Source organism: Haliotis rubra, unplaced genomic scaffold, assembly GCF_003918875.1.
Source record: "Haliotis rubra isolate DU_JTF1 unplaced genomic scaffold, ASM391887v1 Scf928, whole genome shotgun sequence".
Lineage (NCBI taxonomy): Eukaryota > Metazoa > Mollusca > Gastropoda > Lepetellida > Haliotidae > Haliotis > Haliotis rubra.
The window spans coordinates 334,261-356,829 of NW_025767666.1; the positions used below are offsets into that span (position 1 = coordinate 334,261).

Below are 22,569 nucleotides of genomic sequence, written 5' to 3' on the forward strand. Positions count from 1 at the left end.
AGGTGTGAGCTACCTGCTGACAAATATTCATACAGTTGTATCAGCAGGAGGGGAAAGCGGGGGATTCTACCTGGTTGATATTCCACAGCTGGGATATAACGTCAAAACGACTGTAGCGCCATACAGCAGGGGTGATACTTATATAGATACGTCTGTAATGGTGACGGTGGGTGTGGAAACCAAGGCTGTCGTAATCCACGTCTTCGGTAACGACATCAGTATTTCCGGATACAGTGGAAGCAGCATATTTTCTCCCCTCCCGATCTCGGCCCTCGGTTCCAGGTATGTAGTGTCCACCTGCCTGGGTTACATGGACCACGTGGTGTTAGTGATTGCTAACTACAACCAGAAGACGGACGTGGACATAACGCTGATGCTGGATGGGAACGTCACCTATGACAACATGACATACAACGACGGACACACGATACACGTGAGTCTAGATGAGTATCAGACCTTCACGTTGAAGAGCGCCTATGACCTGACTGGAACTGTTATCAACACAACACGTGCTGTAGCTGTGTTCAGTGGATCAAGGCAAGGACGTGATGTCACAGCCGTTGCACAACTATTACCTGTACGGCATCATGGCACAGAGTTTGTCCTGTCTACACAGGATTTATCCTCTCCATGGGATCCTGCATACCAGCTGCAAATTGTTAGTGAACAGTTCGACGCTGAAATTATGTTGAACAATGGATCTATATTCTCTCTTGGTGACAGCCGTGTGTATCGTCAAAACCTCACGTATAACGAGACACTGTATTTTAATACCACAAGACCTGCCCTTGCAACCTTGTGTAGATTTGCCGCATCAATATGCTACCATGGGTATGTTGTTGTAACTCCAGTTGAGTATTTTATTAACAATGCACAGGTTTCTGATGCAGAATGTATAAACATACTGACTAAACAACACGTAACAGATATTGAAGTATTTAGGAGTGGCATGACCCCTGTTACACTGGACTGGATGGCCATCCCTGGCAGTGATTACAAACAAAGGAACAACTTGTTCTTATGACAATTACTTTGTCCGCGCTACCAACAGATTCGCTCTGTATGGGTTTTACTACGATATTACCACAGGAGGCTACTATTTCCCAGCTGATCCATCAACCACACCTGCTACTACAGGTAAGTTGTACGATATTCTGATTTTGGAAAAAGATAAAATTTAAACAGGAGATGTACATACGTTGTTTTCAGTGTAAGATTATGGGATCTGTAGATTTATCGCTTTATTGGAATTACAATGTAGTTAGGCAACGACACATTAACTGTTGCTGTGTGTCAGAAATATGACCCATATATTTGTTTGATAGATAGAAGGGGGCGTGTGGCGAACACATGTACTACACATAGATGAACAAGAGTCTCTACGAGAAACATACAAGAAATATCTTTTGAGTATGATTTCATGTGTCATTCAAACTGCATGAGCGAAGAAATAAGTAAATGTATAACGGGATCTGAGACACGAACGGCTTCACTTCAGCATTTTTCAATAATGTTATTAACTTAAGTTCGGTGGACAATTAGAATAATTCATGCTTAAACTGTGGTCATTATGTGTATCTTGAATATGTACAATATTTGTTCACATTTTGAATATTCTTTTAATAACCAAATTACCGTCACTGTGTGTTTCCTGGATACTTACGATTTATTTTTGGAGATTAAATATTCATATTTTAATAACATTCAGGTCACCATGAGTGAAATGTTTGTGTGTGGAGTAATGAAAGAGGATGCGTGCATTATTTTCAATTCTGTCACTTTCTGCTTTACACACTAACTCCAAGGAAATAAGCTTTCGTCGGTGCTACACCGGCTTATCTACGAAAGCCTAATGCTGCTACTCTTGTAGCATAAAATATTTTCAGCGACATCTCGTTGCTTTGATTATTTGGTGCATGGGAATTATTTTCTCGTTATTTCAATTATTTTCGCGTTTCATCAGTATTTTCTCCTTGCTTCTAGTATTTTCTCGTTGTTTCGAGTTTTTGCTCATTGCAACGAGAAAATACTAGAAGCAATGAAAAATAATAGTTGAGAAAATAATCTAAGCAACGAGAAATACAAGTCAATACTCGAAATTTCAAGGGTTTTGCAGAAACTTGAAGCAACGAGAAAATATTCGGTACAACGAAAACTTTCGCTAAAAATAGTGTATGCTACAAAATTGGCAGCATTGGGCTGTCGTACTTATCTACACTATATCTAGTCAATACTTCGCGGGATTATTGTACGCAATACACCTTCAATATTTCACGATTTTGTTCATTTTCAGCACTTCACAGGATTTTAAAACCAATGTATAACAAGCAAGTGCGGCCTGCATACTGGAGATATAAATGTTTAACATCACATGTAGAAATACTGCATTAGTAAACGTATTCACTGTGGCCAGCGGAAGCTTAACCACAAGGTTGCCCTCGTCACTAATGTGTGTGTAAGAAATATTACATTTTATACAACGATAGATGCCCGAGAACATTGCATACATTTATGTAATAGTCATCCTGTAGTGCCTCAGGATTTTAGACACTTCTAGCTTTATGTTACTACCATAGCTTTGGATCTCTCTGCTTCAATCATTATTTATACTCTCACTTATATTATCATTCAGTAATGTTGAACATGTTATCTAACAAATATTTGAATTGCATATCATGTTTCAAAGCTTTGTGTTACCTTACCTTGCAATGTCAGTATATGGATAGTATAATTATGAAGTTTTTGAAGCTGAACATTTTTAACACTTTGATCAGTAATAATAATGTATCAGATTGTTGTACATGAATTGAACTGTATTTTCTTCTCTCCACAATCTACTTGCCACATGTAATGTTCTGGGCCTAGATTTTCGAAGCTGTCTTAGCTACTAAGATAGTCGTAAGTTAATGTTAATGTATGGCACTTACGACTATCTTAGCGCTAAGAGAGCTTCGAAGCTAGGCCCAGGTGTTGCTAAAAAGGTAATATGGTAATACAGAAGCAGATCTCATCTGGACCTTCTACACTAACTGAAGCCTGATTCGTGTATTCAATACTGTATCAAGGAATTGGCATGCATTAAGGGGTTTCAGACTGATGTGACCCGGATTGACAAGGTTCCGACTTACGGTGTCCGGATTGACATGGGTTCCGTCTGACGGTGTCCGGATTGACATGAGCGGTTCAGATTGACGATGTCTGGATTGACAGGGGTTCAGATTGACGTGATCCGGATACACAGGGGTCCATATTTTCTATTATTTTTTCTTAAACAACTGTTGTATTTTGACTTTATTAAGATTGAGCCATTATTTTTCAGTAATATATTTAATTCTACCATGACTTCACTACATACGGGATTGTGAGTGGTTAATTAAAATAACTCTGGGGTATATAATCACGTTAAATACCTCTGGTTTTCCAACACAGTGTCGATTTTTTAAATATTTTATGGTATGGTATGGTAGAATGGAAATAAACATACTGTATTGGAAAATCAGAGGTATATGACGAAATTATAACAGCTCTATATTTTCTATTTAAAACCTCATGCTACGCGTTCGTAGCTCTGAATTTGATTTAAAACCGAAATAGTTTTAAATAGAAAATTTAGAGCTGTTATAATTCGTTATACACCTTTATATAACTGCTGGACAATAACAACATGCAGCAAAAGGAACTGATACTCATCCTCGAAACCATTAATTATCTCATATAGTTCACTAAAACTGCAATATTTATCATTCCTATTCATATTAGCATAAAGGCCATTTTGTATTTTTAACTTGTGCATATATTCTGAGCATAGTGTGATAAGTCCAAATGTGACATGCCTAAGTATATTTCGTAACCAAAAATAGCTTTGATATTACCTTAAAGAGAAAGTTTTGATGAGTCAGACACGTGGACGATTCCATTCTTATATGTAATTATTTTAAATCATATTTAACCTTTCCCTTATGTTGAATGTCTTTGTTTAAAGATTGCCTGACCATCTGCTGACCTCTATTTGTAGTAGTGGTGGTCCGATTAATTTAAATAATTGAAGATTGGTCGCTGTGGTCAACGACCAAGCAATCCATCATGTGTTCTCATAATCGAACACAAACAATTTTGAAACTCTTGTTTGCATTAACAATATTTTTCACAAGGTTGGTCTTATCTGTTACATTTCAGAAGCACTACAAGCTCGTTCCTTGTTATGATTGAATTTATCTTAAAGACTCCAGGAAAATGTTCCTAACATACTAGTCATCCTTTAAAGATGTGCAATTTGAAAACACCCCGCAAGAACAACCTGTTTCTTATTTATTGTTTTGATGCATTAATAAACATAACCAGGAATATTTGACAAATGGCGCTAACCAATTATTTTCAATGTTTGATTGGTTGCATGAACCAATCATCAATTATGAGACTTTAACCAATTCCCGACACTAATTTGCAGTTAATTGCCACATGTTTATATCGTACATTTTGTTTATGTTGTAGGTCTCCATGACAAGTCGCGCTTGAAAAGTCAAAACTTGGAAACCCGTGATACACATTCCATGTGGACTTATGAGAACGTGATTGTTTATCCATTGATTGTGTCCTTTAAGAGTATAAGATTAAAACATTTCTGTGTGAGTTTCTTGGTTATTTTACGAAGCACTTAAGTCAGCATCAGGCAATCCTCTTAAAGACACCCTTTGCATCGATCTAAACACATGGCAGACGAAGACTGCATCAACCAAGTCAGCGAACCTAGACTGCTAAAGACCCACGCACAACCGGGTATGATTGTTAGTACCGAAATATAAGTGTCTCTCGTCAAAGAGAATAAATCAGCTTCAGTTACAAAGAATTTGTAAATGACATATAATCATGGTAGGTACGCATGGGTGGCCCAGTGGTCTGTGGCGCTAGAAATCGCCGTACAAGTATATGTCAAAGGCCTACAAGAATCTTATGGTCGTGGGTTCGAATCCCGGTTTGTCCTGATTATGTTTCTGAGTTGGCTCAATATGCCACACCCATGCACGTGTGTCTCACCAAAGTGGTAAACATCTAGCACCTGCATCACTTTGGGTTTTTTCCTACATCAAGCTGACAAGCCGTTAAATAACTGAAATACTGTTGACGACGGCGTGAAACCAAACACTCACCAGCCAAATGTGGCTAAATCATGGCGGCGGTTAGACTCGGCAGTCGAGTGACCAGAGCAACGATACCAGCCAGCTGACACCAGCGTTCAACGAAGCAAATATAATTCGTTGGTATGCATTCAACCGTGTCACTGAAAGTGTAATGACAACTCCCTAAATGACCGTGTGTAATCATGCCTTCACAGCAACAGATTTATCTTCATGGCGCAGTGTTACAAAATCATATCATTATCATTTTAGACAAGGGCCGGTGGGGTAGCTCAGTGGTTAAAGCGTTCGCTCGTCACGCCGAAGACCCGGGTTCGATTCCCGACATGGTTAAAATGTGTGAAACCCATTTCTCCTGTCCACCGCCGTGATATTGCTAGAATAGTGCACTCACTCATTTTAGAAAAAGAGCTCCACATGTCAATACCAGAGATCAAAATTGATAACATGAGCATATTTCCGAGAACAAAATCTGTTTTTCTCTCACATGAACACATATTCTCTTTTCAATTTACAAATATAGCCACCAGAGAAAGCAATTGTAACAAACATAACTAGATTTACCTCAATAGATAGTGTTTTCAGGTGTTATCGATGAGGAAAAAGGTACCCGGTAAACTTGGTATCACCCTACAATAAATATGCAAATGAGGTCACCTAGCAGGAACTACATTTAACAGTCATATATCACTGCAGTGTGTGCTAGCTTTATCAGATACAGACTAACGTTACCAAAACATTTCATGGTGTTTGACTGAATGTGGCTGATTCTGTTGCTACAAAAAGTTGTTTAGCTGAAAAGAATAAATGGGACAGTTTACTTTGACATCATATTCATACACAGTTTCTACACGTATTTCATCGAGCGGCATTAAACCTCAAACACGACTGCTTAAAGATGATAACTGTATCAGCTGAGTGTGTTTCCGTTCTGTAAATATCAAATATATCTTAAACGTCAAAGCCAGAGTATAACCAGCATTTGAAATCCACCAAAGCAGAATCTTTCAAAAGGCACAATTATACCAAGGGATCAAAGGCCTTCATAGTTCAGTTGGTTCTGGTAGTTTATGTGGTACGGTAACACAAAAGGCATTTGTATCTCACCAATGTCTGGTGTGTCTTTATTGATCTGATATATAGTATTTATGGTACGGTAACACACGAGGCCTTTGTATCTCACAAATGTCTGGTACTGTGTATTTATTGATATGATATATAGTATATATGGTACGTTAACACACAAGGCATTTGTATCTCACCAATGTCTGGTGTGTCTTTATTGATCTGATATATAGTATTTATGGTACGGTAACACACGAGGCCTTTGTATCTCACAAATGTCTGGTGTGTCTTTATTGATCTGATAGAAAGTATATATGGTACGGTAAGACACGAGGCCTTTGTATATCACAAATGTCTGGTGTGTATTTATTGATCTGATATATAGTATATATGGTACGGTAACACACGAGGCCTTTGTATCTGACAAATGTCTGGTGTGTATTTATTGATCTGATATAAAATATGTATGGTGTGGTACCACACAATGCCTTTGTATCTCACAAATGTCTGGTGTGTATTTATTCATCTGCTATAAAGTATATATGGTACGGTAACACACGAGGCCTTTGTATCTGACAAATGTCTGGTGTGTATTTATTGATCTAATACAAAGTATATATGGTGCGGTAACACACGAAGCCTTTGTATCTCACAAATGACTGGTATGTATTAATTGATCTGATATAAAGTATACATGGCACGGTAACACACAAGGCCTTAGTATCTCATAAATGTCTGGTGTGTGTTTATTGATATGATATATAGTATATATGGTACGTTAACACACAAGGCCTTTGTATCTCAAAAATGTCTGGTGTGTATATATTGATCTGATATAAAGTATACATGGTACGGTAACACAAGAGGCCTTTGTATCTGACAAAGGTCTGGTGTGTATTTATATATCTGATACAAAGTATATATGGTACGGTAACACACAAAGCCTTTGTATCTAACAAATGTCTGGTATGTATTTATTGATCTGATATATGGTACGGTAACACACGAAGCCTTTGTATCTCACAAATGTCTGGTGTGTATTTATTAATCTGATATATAGTACATATGGTACGGTAACACACAAGGCATTTGTATCTCACAAATGTCTAGTGTGTATTTATTGATCTGATATATAGTATATATGGTACGGTAACACACGAGGCCTTTGTATCTCACAAATGTCTGGTGTGTATTAATTGATCTGATGTAAAGTATATATGGTACGGTAACACACGAAGCCTTTGTATCTCACAAATGTCTGGTGTGTATTTATTGATCTGATATATAGTACGTATGGTACGGTAACACACAAGGCATTTGTATTTCACAAATGTCTAGTGTGTATGTATTTATCTGATATATAGTATATATGGTACGGTAGCACACGAGGCCTTCGTATCTCACAAATGTCTGGTGTGTATTTATTGATCTGATACAAAGTATATATGGTGCGGTAACACACAAAGCCTTTGTATCTCACAAATGTCGGGTGTGTATTTATTGATCTGATATAAAGTATATATGGTACGGTAACACACGAGGCCTTTGTATCTCACAAATGTCTGGTGTGTATTTATTGATCTGATATATGGTACGGTAACACACGAAGCCTTTGTATCTCACAAATGTCTGGTGTGTATTTATTGATCTTATATATAGTATATATGGTACGGTAACACACAAGGCCTTTGTATCTCACAAATGTCTGGTGTGTGTTTATTGATGTGATGTAAAGTATATATGTTACGGTAACACACGAGACCTTTGTATCTCACAAGTGTCTGGTGTGTTTTTATTGATCTGATACATAGTACATATGGTACGGTAACACAAAAGGCAATTGTATCTCACAAATGTCTGGTGTGTATTTATTGATCTTATATATAGTATATATGGTACGGTAACACACAAGGCCTTTGTATCTCGAAAATGTCTGGTGTGTGTTTATTGATGTGATGTAAAGTATATATGGTACGGTAACACACGAGGCCTTTGTATCTCACAAATGTCTACTGTGTATTTATTGATCTGATATAAAGTATGTATGGAACGGTAACACAAGAGGCCTTTGTATCCCACAAAAGTCTGGTGTGTATTTATTGATCTGATATAAAGTATATATGGTACGGTAACACACAAGGCATTTGTATCTCACAAATGTCTGGTGTGTGTTTATTGATGTGATAGAAAGTATATATGTTACGGTAACACACGAGACCTTTGTATCTCACAAATGTCTGGTGTGTTTTTATTGATCTGATATATAGTACATATGGTACGGTAACACAAAAGGCAATTGTATCTCAATAATGTCTGGTGTGTATTTATTGATCTTATATATAGTATATATGGTACGGTAACACACGAGGCCTTTGTATCTCACAAAGGTCTGGTGTGTATTTATTGATCTGATGTAAAGTATATATGGTACGGTAACACACAAGGCCTTTGTATCTTACAACTGTCTGGTATGTATTTATAGATATTTTAAAGCTTTTTTAAGACCCATAATAACAATATGTCTTTCAAAACGTTTGCTCTTGTGTATCGTTAGGAAAACCGATTATTTAAATTCATTTACTACATCTTTTGCCATAAGTCTGCACTTAGTGATCATAACTCGTTAAAGTTCACGTGTTAATCATGAGGCCACGGATAAGTAATGATAATATGTTTCCTCGTTTCTAAATATAGCAACTATAAGAGGGAAAGTCAAACCTCATTATCACCAATACGTCAGAAATATTAAATATAGAACTGTGTTTGTATCATGTTAAGAAAAACAGCAGGTGTAACCAGCAATGCCAATGTTCATAGAGGTGGCGTTACTCCTGTTGGCCCTTGGAATAGTTAACGGTATGTCATATTTTGTCGAATCCGTACTCTTTTAAAACAATTAAGGTTTTCTTGAACTTTTCTGTACCCTTTAACTACGGTTCTCTATGAAGGGCAAAAAAGTGGTGTTTTAAACCAACGGTTTTTTCCTGTATGCTTTTCCTTGATCAAACCCACGCTTCCACCTGTGTTAGATTTCCCAGATGGTGTTCCCTGCTGTATTACACGTACACTATTGCTATGAACATTCAGCAGGCGCGTAGCAAGCCAAGTTTTTTCGTGTATGCCCGATAGGTTGCTAGTATATTTAGATCGTATTGTATTAGATAGTATTGAGGGCTTGCCCAACTTTCATGGTGATTTTTGTCCAAAATCATGTGTACCAATCATCTTTTAATTGGTAGCTACGACACTGTCCAGCACCGATATGCACGCGGTGTTGTAGTATGTTGTATCTACGCTGTAGTCAGGTTATGGAATTATATGAGGCCGTTGACACAACGCTGGGAAGTGGAAATAAACGAAACTGATTCACTTGAATCGTTGGTTTAAATTCACCGACGATTGATGATGCAAGAACCGAGTATATATAGTATGATACAGGGATTATGTGAACATGTATAGTATGACCAGAAATTATTTAGAATTTTGGATTTCTAGTATAAACAATCTTGACCAGCTATCAAGTGCTTGGTTTCATTCAAGAGAGACAACTCCGTTAATCCTTTTTCACTAGTTTGTGAAGAGTTATCCACCTTTGTTTACTTGCTAGCAGACGACATTTTCAGTGATCCTCAGTATGGATCATTTAGAGATTAGGAAGTTGATTTTGGAGTATTATAACAAGGACATCAGATCAGCTAAAGTGATTTCAAGTAGAACAGGCATCCCTTTGTCCACTGTTTATCTCGTTTTGAAAAATATTGCAAATGGATATGGCATTGAGCACCAGGGAGGCGCAGGTAGGCCCAGAAAATTGACTGTCGGTGACAGGAGGCGGCTTGGTATTCTTGTTTCCAAAAACAAACGAAGGAGTTTAGAAAACTTAAGGCTGGATATGATTGATAGAGGAACGGTGGCTGTCTGTAAGGAGACAATTAGAACTGAGCTGCATACAATGGGTTGGCAGAAAAGTCGAGGAATTCCATCACCGATCATGAAACCTGAACAAAAGAAAGCGATGGTTGAACTGGTGCTTACAGCATAGACATTTTAACTGGGACAATGTGATTTTCTCAGATGAAAGTTCTGTGTGGCTGTTTCCTAATACACTGAAATTCTGGACCAAACAAATTGAAAAACCTTTGTATCAGCGCCCAAAGTACAGTCCTAAATTTAACGTGTGGGGTGGCATATCTCTGTTAGGGGCAACGCCCCTCTGTGTATTTGAAGGGAATATGAACAGTGAGCGGTACACAGATATTCTCGAGGGACATTTACTTCCATCTGCTCACGTGTCCTATGGAAATTTTTATTTTCCAGCAGGACAACGACCCAAAACATCATTCAAAGCATTCACAGGCCTGGTTTCGGACCCCAAATATGACATTATTAGATTGGCCAAAGGAATTGCCACAGGTCGAAGAATCTGATCCCTGTAGCCCACACCAGTTAAGTTGCCCTGAACAATCACCAAAGTTCTGTTCTCAATGCCCTGACCTAAATCTAATAGAAAATGTTTGGGACTTATGAAAAAAAAAGTGTCAAAAGAAAATCTGACAAATATTGCTGAAATGAAAGAAGAGGTGGTCCAATATTTGGACAGCATGGACCACGACTTTCCAACTTCTTTGATCACTAGTATGCCCCGCCGCATTGAAGCCTGCATAATACTGCCCATGGTGACTTGACAAAATACTAACTGTTCACCTGTCTTTGAATCTGGAGTTATGTTCTGCTAATATTCACATTTAATACGTGAGCAATGAGTGAAAAAAATTACAATCTTAAATTCTAAATAATTTCTGGCTGTACTGTATCATGTCTCGAGGGAACTGGACAACCCGTACCCACGGAGATCGGAGTTGAAACATTTTTGGGAAGACTCGTAACCAAATGTTGCATAACCCGTACCCACTCGCACCTAAGGAACTGGTTGACCCGTATCCTAAGAAACAAATCCGGGCCAAATTAAAATACATACTAGGCACATAAAGAAATTGTGCATACACAAATTTAAAATCTAAATTTATCAAACCTGTGCAGACACATAAGGATTTAAACTCAGATATAAGTGACATGTATCCAACATGCATGCACGTGCCACTTTCCGTGACGTCAGTGGGTTCGTCCTGGAGACGTGCAATACGTTTGCACGTGTATTCCGGGAAGGAGAAACAGAGCAAATGATGCCACACAATACTGTCACTTTGGAAAGCTCAACCCCTGCCCTTGCGATCGTTCAAAAACTTAAACTGCTATTGAAACGCATAGCATGCCAAGGCTCACGTCTGCACAACGTCATGAGGCCATTGGGATGGTCCGTGGGGGAATGTCTCAACGACAAGTGGCTGCACGTTTCCACTGCCACCGGAACACCATTTCTGCACTGGTGAGACGCTACCAGAACACAAATGACGTCATCGATCGGCCACGTTCTGGACGTCCACGTGTGACAACGCCAAGACAGGATATATGGATAAGGATGACCTATCTTCGCCACATGTTTCAGACTGCAGTGATGACTGCCCGAACCATCCCAGGACTTCGCCGTATCCATCCCAACACAGTTCGACAACGTTTACGTCATCACGGGATCAGACCACGACGTCCCGCCATACGGCCCATCCTGACACAACGTCATCGACAAGCTCACCGAATGTGGTGCAGAAATCATGTCCGCAGACCCTTGTTTTGGTGGGGAAATGTTGTTTTTACAGATGAGTCCAGGTTTAACTTTTCCCATAGTGATGGACGTCAACGTGCCTATAGACGCGTGGGAGAACGTTATGCACAGGCCTTGTCTTGGATAGGAATCGCTTTGGTGGTAGTGGTTCCGTGATGATTTGGGGTGGTTTAACAGAACGCCAAAGAACTCCTTTGGTGATTGTTCAGGGCAACTTAACTGGTGTGGGCTACAGGGATCAGATTCTTCGACCTGTGGCAATTCCTTTTCTGCAACCTCATTGCCCTGGGTTAACATTCCAACAGGACAATGCCCGCCCTCATACGGCAAGGGTTGCTATGGATTTCTTGCAACACCACAACGTTGACTTACTGCCTTAGCCTGCAAATTCACCGGATCTCTCCCCGATAGTGCATGTTTGGAACGAGATGGATCGACGTTTACGCCGTCTTCCTCATCCGCCAGATAACGTCCTTGACCTTGCAACAGAACTTGAGAGAATCTGGCGTGACATCCCACAAGCCTTCCTTGCACGTTTGATAGGCTCTATGCGTCGTCGATACACTGCTGTTCTCAATGCCGATGGTGGACATACCCGTTATTGAGCTTGTGACATGGTCATTTGACCCCTGTCCCGCTTGTGGACGTCATTGTGATTGACTTTTCAATTGAACTTCTCCCGACTTGTTATGGTCTCATGATCCCTCAATTAAAGTTTATATGTACCTTTGACATTGTTATCGTACTTATCAACTGGGATAATATTTTGACAATGCACAGTTTCTTTATGTGGCTAGTATATATTATTTGAAATTGGAAACGAATAAGGGAACACATGAAAGTGCAAGTGTTCCTTTATTTTTTCCAGGTTTCTTCACAAGATATGTATTGCATTGTGAGTGAGTGAGGAGTGAGTTAGTTTTACGCCGCTTCTGAAGCAATAGTCCAGCAATATCACGGCGGTGAGGACACCAGAGCTTCACACACTGTACCCATGTGGGAATGGAACCTGGTCTTTGGCGTGACGACCGAACGCTTTAACCAGTAGGCCACCCCACCGCCCCTACAATGTGAGTGAAAGTCTGGAAATAAATAAAGGAACACATGTACTTATTCGTTTCTATGAATATATACTCAGTACTATTATTGAAGCAATAAGGTAATATAATGCAAAATATAGTATGCTGTGACAAGATTTTAGAAAGAAAAAGATAGATTATTAACTGAGGAGAGTGTTCGGTGCTATGCTGTGAGAAAAGGATCAGGACTGTATCTACACGGACATCAAACAAAGGGATCCCCCCAAAACGATAAGTCACAACAATGGAGTCCATGCTTCTGATCAAGTTCATGAAGAATGCCTGTGAAATAGCCTCCCATTCTTGCAAAAGAGCTCTCCGAAGACCCTTTAGATCCTGATGAGCAGGGTGACGTCTGTAAACACGTCTGCCAAGTTCATCCCATGCTTGCTCACTTGGATTGAGGTCTGGTGAACATGCCGGCCAGTCCATCCGTTCCACACCCTGTTGCTGAAGATAATCAGTGACTATCCTGGCTCTGTGAGGTCTGATGACCATGCTGGCCAGTCCATCCGTTCCACGCCCTGTTGCTGAAGATAATCAGTGACTATCCTGGCTCTGTGAGGTCTGGTGAACATGCCGGCCAGTCCATCCGTTCCACGCCCTGTTGCTGAAGATAATCAGTGATCACTCCTGGCTCTGTGAGGTCTGATGACCATGCCGGCCAGTCCATCCGTTCCACGCCCTGTTGCTGAAGATAATCAGTGACTATCCTGGCTCTGTGAGGTCTGATGACCATGCTGGCCAGTCCATCCGTTCCACGCCCTGTTGCTGAAGATAATCAGTGACTATCCTGGCTCTGTGAGGTCTGGTGAACATGCTGGCCAGTCCACCCGTTCCACACCCTGTTGCTGAAGATAATCAGTGACTATCCTGGCTTTGTGAGGTCTGGCATTATCGTCCTGTAGAAGCGGATCATCACCATAAAATCCATGCATAGCTTGCAAAAGGGGAATAGAAATGGAGGGTAAACATTTCATCTCGATACTTCTGACCAGTCAAATTTCATCAATTATGTGAAGCTGGGTTCTTCCTGTAGCCATGATACCGGCCCAAATCATGACTGACCCGCCACAAAACCTATTGTGTGTGACAACTGTAGCATCAGTGAACCGTTCACCTCTTCTGTGGAATATTCTCCAACGAACATCATTAAAAGACAAATTAAACCGGCTTTCATCTGTACAGAGCACGGTCGACCACTGACGTTGATTCCAATGACCGTGACGTCTGCTCCAGTCTAAATGTGCATGTCTGTGACGTTGCAGAAGAGATGAACGGACTGCTGGTCGCCTTGAACTGTGCCCATTGGCACGTAATCGGCGTCGAATAGTGTTCCTGCTTATCCTGACACCATGAACATTTAATGGTCACCGGCAGTCACGAATCGGTTACGTAAAGCGACGTAAACCAAGTGCCTGTCTTTTCCTTGCAGTGGTAACTCTAGGTCGACCTGGTCTTCTTGTATATTCCATCGATCCTTGGCTTGAAATCTTTGCCACAGTCTCCAAATGACACTTTGGCTCACATTGAAGTGATTTCCAGCTTATCGTTGACTGACACCAGCTTGCAGAAACCAATTCCTTGATCCCTCTCCGCTACCGTCAGGAAAAGTCTCATTTCGTAAAAAAACCATGATGTCAGTGTGAGAATACAGTTGACACTTATAGCCTAAATCCGTGCAAGGGATGTCGCATTTTCCTCGATACAGACACTGACAGCGTTCATGGAAACAAAATAAATTATCAAAATGATCATATTTTTGAAACACTGTATATCTTTAACTTCTCAATCATTGAGACATGTGGGTAGCCTAATGTGTTCTACGGTGCCTTATGTCAACAGGGTTTTAAACAGTATTGACTTCTCATTACTGATATATTCATAATATGGAATTGATTCCTATCAATGCAAAAGACACATGACCCTTCAATAGTGGCACTGAGTATTATATATTAACCAAGTAGTTTGAGTAGTTTGGAATTCAGAGTAGTAGAATCACCGACTGTGCAAATTTTCTCCGACAACTTCACGAAGGTAGTAGTTTAAACACTGATAAAACAACATGACACTGATAAAGCTTACACCTTTATGGACAACAACCTTTTTTGTTATGACAACTTTTTGGGGTTAACGACGATTCAGTGTGGATTCTTCCATCATTTTCAAGGTAAAGTCGTATGCTTTATTTAACTCACCAACTTCTGGAATGACGTCACATCCTAGTAAGCTAACTCAGTTTATATTACCTCATGTTACTAGTACATTAAAACCAATTATACACTTAAGTTCACATCCATATTATTGGTAATAAGTATCGGGGTGTAATTCTTGTGAGTGTCATACACACAGTAATGACATGTACAATGTTTGAACTTGGGCTTGGCGACTGGCGTAAAAGAAAGACCAAGTCACTTGCACTTTATTTCCAAACATGGTTAGACATGACGAAGACCTTTGATATGAAATGTCATATACTGGAGATGGGAGTACCGTATTTGCGATGGGAGTACCGATCTCTAATAAAAGCAAGTCTGTAACAGACGGAGGTATGGTCATCGTGATGTTCTTGAAATCAGCTTCACCCAAAAATCGTCTCACGTTCTTCTCGCTAAATTTCTTCATTTACTCAGTTGCATTGTTGTCTGACGTTGATGTAATACATGTACATATATCACTAATGTTAATTGTTTGTTTAGTTTAATTCCAAAGCAGTTTCTATAGTTTTAGGCGTTATATATGTTTCGTTCATGATTTAAATATGGCATAGATCACAAGCATTTGGATACAGTTAGGGTAGTGCTGAAGGTACTAGGCGACGATACGACATAAGACAGTTTGTTTTAGGGAGGACCTGGGACTAGTACATCTGATTAGAGCATCTAAAGACGCAAAATACTTTCTGTTAAGGGTCATCAACTACCATGACACAATCCACGGTCTCAACATCTTCAGATGTAGCAACACTTTCCACACCTGTATCTAACAACCCAGTGACTGGTGAACAAGAAAACAGTGAAGGTATATGTATACCCGTATCTTCTTTGAGTGAGTGAGTGAGTTAGGTTTAACTACTCCTTCAACAATATTTCAGTTTTATCATATCCTGTCAACTTCATGTAGCAGGACAACGTGACAGAAGGAATAACAGTATGTCAAAGTTACATTTGTACTATCATTCAGTTGTATCGTTCAGTTGTCAATCTTCTCGGCTGTTTTGTACTTCTCCAAACAGATAGTCATTTCCTTTCCTATATTGATTATTAAAATATTCATTGAGGGAGGACAACCAAATATCTTACACAAAAGGAATAAGAGTATGCCAAAGTAAAAGTTAAATTCCAACTGGCATTCTGTTGTATCGTTTTGTTGCCAACCTTCTCGTCTGTTTGCACTGTTCTCTTTGATAAGTGTAAAGTGAGTGAGTGAGTTAAAATTTAACGTCACCTCGGCAATATTTCAGCCATATAGTGACGAGAATAATTTTGCACACACCATAAACACAAGTTGTTCAATATCCAGCCATCGAAAGACTGTAAAATAGCTAGAGTATCACTGATGATGTATAAAACTAGCATATAAATGATGTTCAGGAAGACAATACAACATAAAAACAGGCTATATATCTTCAGCAACTGAAGGTAGATCACCATACTAGGGACCATGGGGACTTACAGTAACTTTGCTACCTGCATGGACCCTAGCTGGATTTACACCATCACTTCAGCCGCTGGGGATTACAGGAATGTTAACCCATAATTTAAAGGTCATATGAAACCAAAAAATCAAACATAATTAAAACACAATTTTCACTTATTCATGGCATATAATATATACTGTAAGCCATTAAAAATGCAATTTGACATTCATACTTTCTTTACTCACACCAATTTCAACATATATAAACCTAACTGGCAGATACTAGTATGTTTTAAGTGAACATCTGTGAATAATTTCATCTGAAAATGTCCAGTCAACAACAACATCAGTGACGCAACAACGACATCAAACAAAGGAGGGGTCGCTTGCAGTCAATATCGTGTGTGTCCACCGTGCGCTGCAAGACATGCTCGCAGTCTTTGGAGCATTGAAAGGCACACATTTCTCAGGACAGCTGTTAGATGGTTTGCAGCCTCTGATGGTCTGTGGTCTGATCATGAAACCACCCCCTCCAAAACGATCATGTTCAAGGACACAGTTTGGCGCAAGTCTTTCTCCTTTACGTCGATAAATCTGTGGACGTCCATCTGCAAAGGATAAGTTAAACCTGATTCATCTGACAAAATGACATCTGGCCATGTCCTGTTGCCAAGATTGGCCCCATTTGCTGCCCATCGCTGTCTGGCAAGTCTGTGGCGATGCAATATGGTTGGACCACGGTACGGGCGACGACACCGGATGCTGAAGGCAGCAAGGCGTCCTTGCACCTTTTTGGCGCTGAAATGACGTTGACTTGTCCCAATTGTCCTCCTTTGCCTAATCATCAGCTGTTTGGAACCGATTTCGCAAGTGTGAAACTCGGATATTGCGGTTTTGTCGAGCTGTTATCAAAGGTGGTGCACCAGGTCGCGGACGATCAGCAACACTTCCGGTAGCCCGAAAACGTTGTCTCGAGTCGACTTACAGTGGATGGATGCACATTAAAGTGCCTGGCAATCATCACATCTGAAGCACCTTGGCTGACCATACCGATAACCTGATTCCTTTCGTCTTGTGTAAAGTGTGGCATTTTCTCAAAGTGATTGAGTTCCACAATTCCTTGTGCTTTTACAGGGCCTGGGTGCAGGTAATGCATGTGCACAACGTGTTTCATGAATGTGGTTGTGTTTACGAGAAATGTCAAAGATTCAGTTTTAAGTATCAAAGTTCATGTGAGAGGAATGCTCCTGGACTCGAACTCGAAATGGGCCAGAATAACAGCCTTTTATCCCTACATCCTCTGTATCGCAGGCAAAAATCTTCAATAGAACTTTTGTGAGTTTTGTCAGGACAACAAATACCAATTGCGTTAATGGCTTACAGTACTGCTGATTATGAAAAACATATAAACAAAATTATAAGCGTACAATTGCAATCAAAAGTGTGATAGTTTGTACTTGGGTTTACTTCCCTCGAAACGAAGCACCCGGGATACCGAACCCTGTAAGAGCGTGTGGGTGTGCACTCAAGTGTAACGAAGATTTCATTGGCTGGTTCATTTGCCGATGGCCTCAAGGCTCATTGTGTGTATATAGAGATGTTTGGGTTTTGTAATAACATGCTCATTTTGTGTGTATACCATTTTGCAATCAACAGACATCATAACATGTCATGTGTACAAGTGTCACACCTGTTTTTACATAATGTGACAGACATCGAACTCGGGTGCACGAGCCATAAATCAGTCAATGCGTTTTGTTTATGGTGTATAGCCTGATAGGTGTTAAGTTCAAATTGCATGTGGTCAGTGATCGAAGTTGTGTATTGCATATTGTCATAAGCAGACAGGCAGGCAGACACATAGATGTCAATAAAACAGACACTGAGTTTTGTCAGTGACAAAGACATATCTATATCACCGTTAGAAATTATGTCAATGCTAAATAATTACATTGCTTTTAAGTATCGAACTGAGAAAGTGAAATAGACAAATGAAATTATATAAACAGTTAAATCGGTAATCTACTGTCATAACATATACATCTCGCGTCTGTGAAATATCAACAAAACATTAGAAACATAGCTCACATCAAAGACTTCACCGAGTACTCACCGATGTTGAACGCTTCACTGGTTGACACATAGCTGAGTAGATCTAGATCCTAACAAGGATATTTTATGTAACGAGGAGATTATTTTCTATTTCACATATGTTATATTTGGAATTACACTTTCTTAGTATGTTCTATTTGTTTTGATTAGACGACTACTGCTCACGACCTTCTAATCAGCCCGCTTCCAAGATGCACGAACCTATTCACTGCGCATGCGCTATGAGCGCAGCGCAGCGCAGCACAGCTTTTGAAACCACTTTTTACCCCAGCACTGGGGTGAATTTAGTGAATCGTTTCACTGAACTCCGATTTCGCGGGTGTTTTTCATCGCGTTATTTTTCAACTTTATAAGTTGAATTTCCATTTTTGATGATCCATACCGAAAGGTATCAGAATCTGCAAAGTTGTGTTTTACGTTGCATGTTACCTTTAAAAACACAAAAATGCTACGTTTAAAGATCTGGTCAGTTAACATGTACTTTGAAAGTGTTGGGACTTACGTACCCTCTCAGGAGGACAATGATTTTACGATACTTAAACCCCTTTTGAGGATACAGCCACTGACAATCTCAGTTACTAATTCAAACTTTCAGTTATAAAAAAACATAATATTATCTATCTACAATACATAACACTCAAAATTTGTCAATAAGTTCTACTTCTTCTAAAACTCAATAATTAAAAGATAATTAGCATTACTAAAAAGGTCCTTCAATGTTTTGACATTGAAATACTTATCCCTTGTGATGATAAGTGTAAAGCGTCACATAGGTGAGCGAAAGTCAGGTGTTTTGATCACCTGGGCCTGTCATGCGTAAAGACGCTAAAAGATGGTACCTGTTGTGTCCTTGCCTTTAGCTCGGCTTTGAAGGGGGATACACGGAACCTGGTCAGTTCGGAGTTAGTACACACATTTTAGGGTTAGTCCCTACTGTGGTGATCTACCTTTAGTTGTTGGCGATCTATAGCCCGTTTATATATTGCATCATCCTCAAAAGTTAAACTGTTTTCGATTTAATTACTGGTTTTAAATATATATCTGTGATAATCTAGTAGTTTTACTGTCCTTCAGGTGTTTATAATTTGATTCTTAATCATTATAAATCTATACCTTGTATTAGCCACGATATTGCTGAAATATTGCCGATGTGACTTAAAATCTTAACTCAATCAATCACTCAATCATTTTAGGGTTAATGATAGTACACACAAGTGCAACCATCTTGGAGGCGATGTAAACCCCAACCTAACCTCGAGATGAACAGATGGAAGCAGTTATAACGAATGTAGTATTTAATACAGTTCCGTCACACATTCCCCAAACAATGCAACAAACACGTCACGATTTATATCGCTCTAAATTAGCCGAATTAAGTCGAAATGAGTTGAATTTTGTGTCATGATACTCATAAACATATACTCTCCCCAAAAAGAAACGCATACAGGAATTTCAACTGTATTTTTATGTTTATTTCGAAACATCTTGTAGGCTTTATGAGTCAATGAAATATAGCAAAGTTGCACATTGGGAATGCAGACTTATCCGACTTTGGCACCGACTCGAGGAAAGTCAGTTTGAGTGTCACATGGAGACGTGTTGTGGCGCTGAAGTCAATACCTCGTGTGACCACCGTGGGCATCCAGAACTGCACGGCATCGCCTCGGCATCGAACGAATAAGTCTCAGAATCTTGTGTTGTCCAATCGCAGCCCACTCTGCCTGTAGTGCCTGTGCCAGTTGCTTAAGTGTCTGGGGTTGAGGGTTACGGCGTCGCACCCGTCTGTCCAGATGTTCGATCGGGTTTAAGTCCGGTGATCTTGAGGGCCAGGGGAGAACATTGATGTTGTGGTTCTGGAGGAAGTCTCTAGTGTGACGTGCTGTGTGGGGCCTGGCATTGTCCTGTTCAAACAACACCCTCTGGCGATCAATGATTTGAAGGAGGTGTGGGCGTAGGATTTCGTCCAGTACCGTTGAGCTGTCAGGTTGCCCAGGATCATCACCAAATCACTTCTCCTACGGCAGGGGATCGTTACCCACATTATAACACTGCCCCGGCTGAATCTGCCCACTTGAGGCAACGCAAGCGTCAGCGAAACCTTCACATCGACGTCTGTACACCCGCATTCTTCCATCGCGTCGTTCCAATAGAAATCGTGATTCATCACTGAACCAGATTCTACGCCATTTCGGTAGGTTCAAGGCCTGAACGTTGGTGCACCATTGAACTCGATGTCGACGATGTTGCTGTCGAAGCACAGGGCCAAAACAAGGTCTTCTGGCACGTAAACCAGCCATTCTCAACCTGTTCCTGACGGTCTGTGCAGAAAGCCTCCTCAATCCGGGTATTTGTAGAACGGTACTAGTCGCCGTAGCTGTTCGAAGATGATGTACCCGGATGTATCGATCCTGCGCCGCAGTGGTCGCTCGAGGTCGCCCACTACGAGGGGCATCTGCTACCGAATTCTGCCGGCGATATCTCTCCCAGAGCCATGAAATGGTGCTCTGGTGAACATTCATGCGTCGGACCACTGCACGTTGAGACTTCATTTTGCGTTCGTCAACAATGTTCCAAATACAGTGAATAATCGACAGACAGCGATCAACCGTTTATACCCATCATTGAAACTATCTGATCCCCAACTTTCACATGCATTACATGTGAATTGTGTCTTCTGTGACACTACACGCCGAAATTGAAAATCATGCTGTTAAATACGGGTACTTTACGGATGGTGTGTTTTGTTGTGATGTTTCAAAACATAAACACCATAGGACTCATGAACAGAGCAAAACCTTTTGTAAAAGGAATCACGTTTTAATTCATTGCTACATGAAATTGCTATTTTCATGATGCGTTTCTTTTTGGGGAGGGTATATATTCATTCATTTACAACCTCCAAAACATCTAAACACATGTATTTGCTTTCGCCCATGGGCGAGATTTTTAATATCGCTCTACATTTGCCGAATTAAGTCAAATTGAGTTGAATTTTGTGTCGTGATACTAATAAACATACATTCATTCATTTACCACCTCCAAAATATGAATTCTGAGCGAAACTCAACATGGGCGAACGATTTTAAATACCGAGGTTTTGAAAAAAAAATCATTTTTTTTCATCCTTGGCATATATTCCTGACAACTGGACGTTTACTATTGTCAAATCCCTTATCCGAAAATGGCCACAGTGAGGAGTGTCTTGACTTTTGTGAGTCCAGAATTCAATTGTGACGTGTTATTACATACTTGCGATAGTCCTTTCCTAGCCTTTATTTATTATCAAAAGAATTGAAATAGTATCCAGAATAAATATCTAATTATACACATTTATTGAGGTTTCCAATGTAAACTACCCGTTTTAGATTACAGAAACAGCAATTATTTTAATCACCCGACAGAAAGGTTGATAAAAACTAATATGACGTTTCAGCTGATTCTGAAATAGATTACTCATGAACGCACATGGTAACAGTTATAGTATGACCAGAATTTTTTGAGAATTGTAGGAATATATTTAATTGGATTTCTAGTATAAACAACCGTGACCAGCTATCAAGTGCTTGGTTTCATTCAAGAGAGACAACTCCGTTAATAATTTTTCACTAGTTTGTGAACAGTTTTCCCCCTTTGTTTACTTGCTAGCAGACGACATTTTCAGTGATCCTCAGTATGGATGATTTAGAGAAGAGGAAGTTGATTTTGGAGTATTATAACAAGGACATCAGATCAGCTAAAGTGATTTCAAGTAGAACAGGCATCCCTTTGTCCACTGTTTATCGTGTTTTGAAAAAATATTGCAAATGGATATGGCATTGAGCACCAGGGAGGCGCAAGTAAGCCCAGAAAATGTCGGTGT

At 39.9% G+C, this 22,569-nt stretch overlaps 1 protein-coding gene across 4 annotated transcripts in view; it reads left to right on the forward strand.

The window, feature by feature from the left end:
* The window catches only part of LOC124264491, a 239,662-nt gene extending 237,865 nt beyond the window's left edge, over positions 1 to 1,797 (forward strand). For all 4 annotated transcript variants that reach the window (XM_046699234.1, XM_046699232.1, XM_046699235.1 and 1 more), the window contains one exon: positions 3 to 1,797. In XM_046699234.1, coding sequence (XP_046555190.1) covers positions 3 to 1,024 — 1,022 coding nt within the window. In that variant the 3' untranslated portion in view covers positions 1,025 to 1,797. The remainder of the gene's footprint in view (positions 1 to 2) is intronic.
* Positions 1,798 to 22,569: the final 20,772 nt, after the last annotated feature.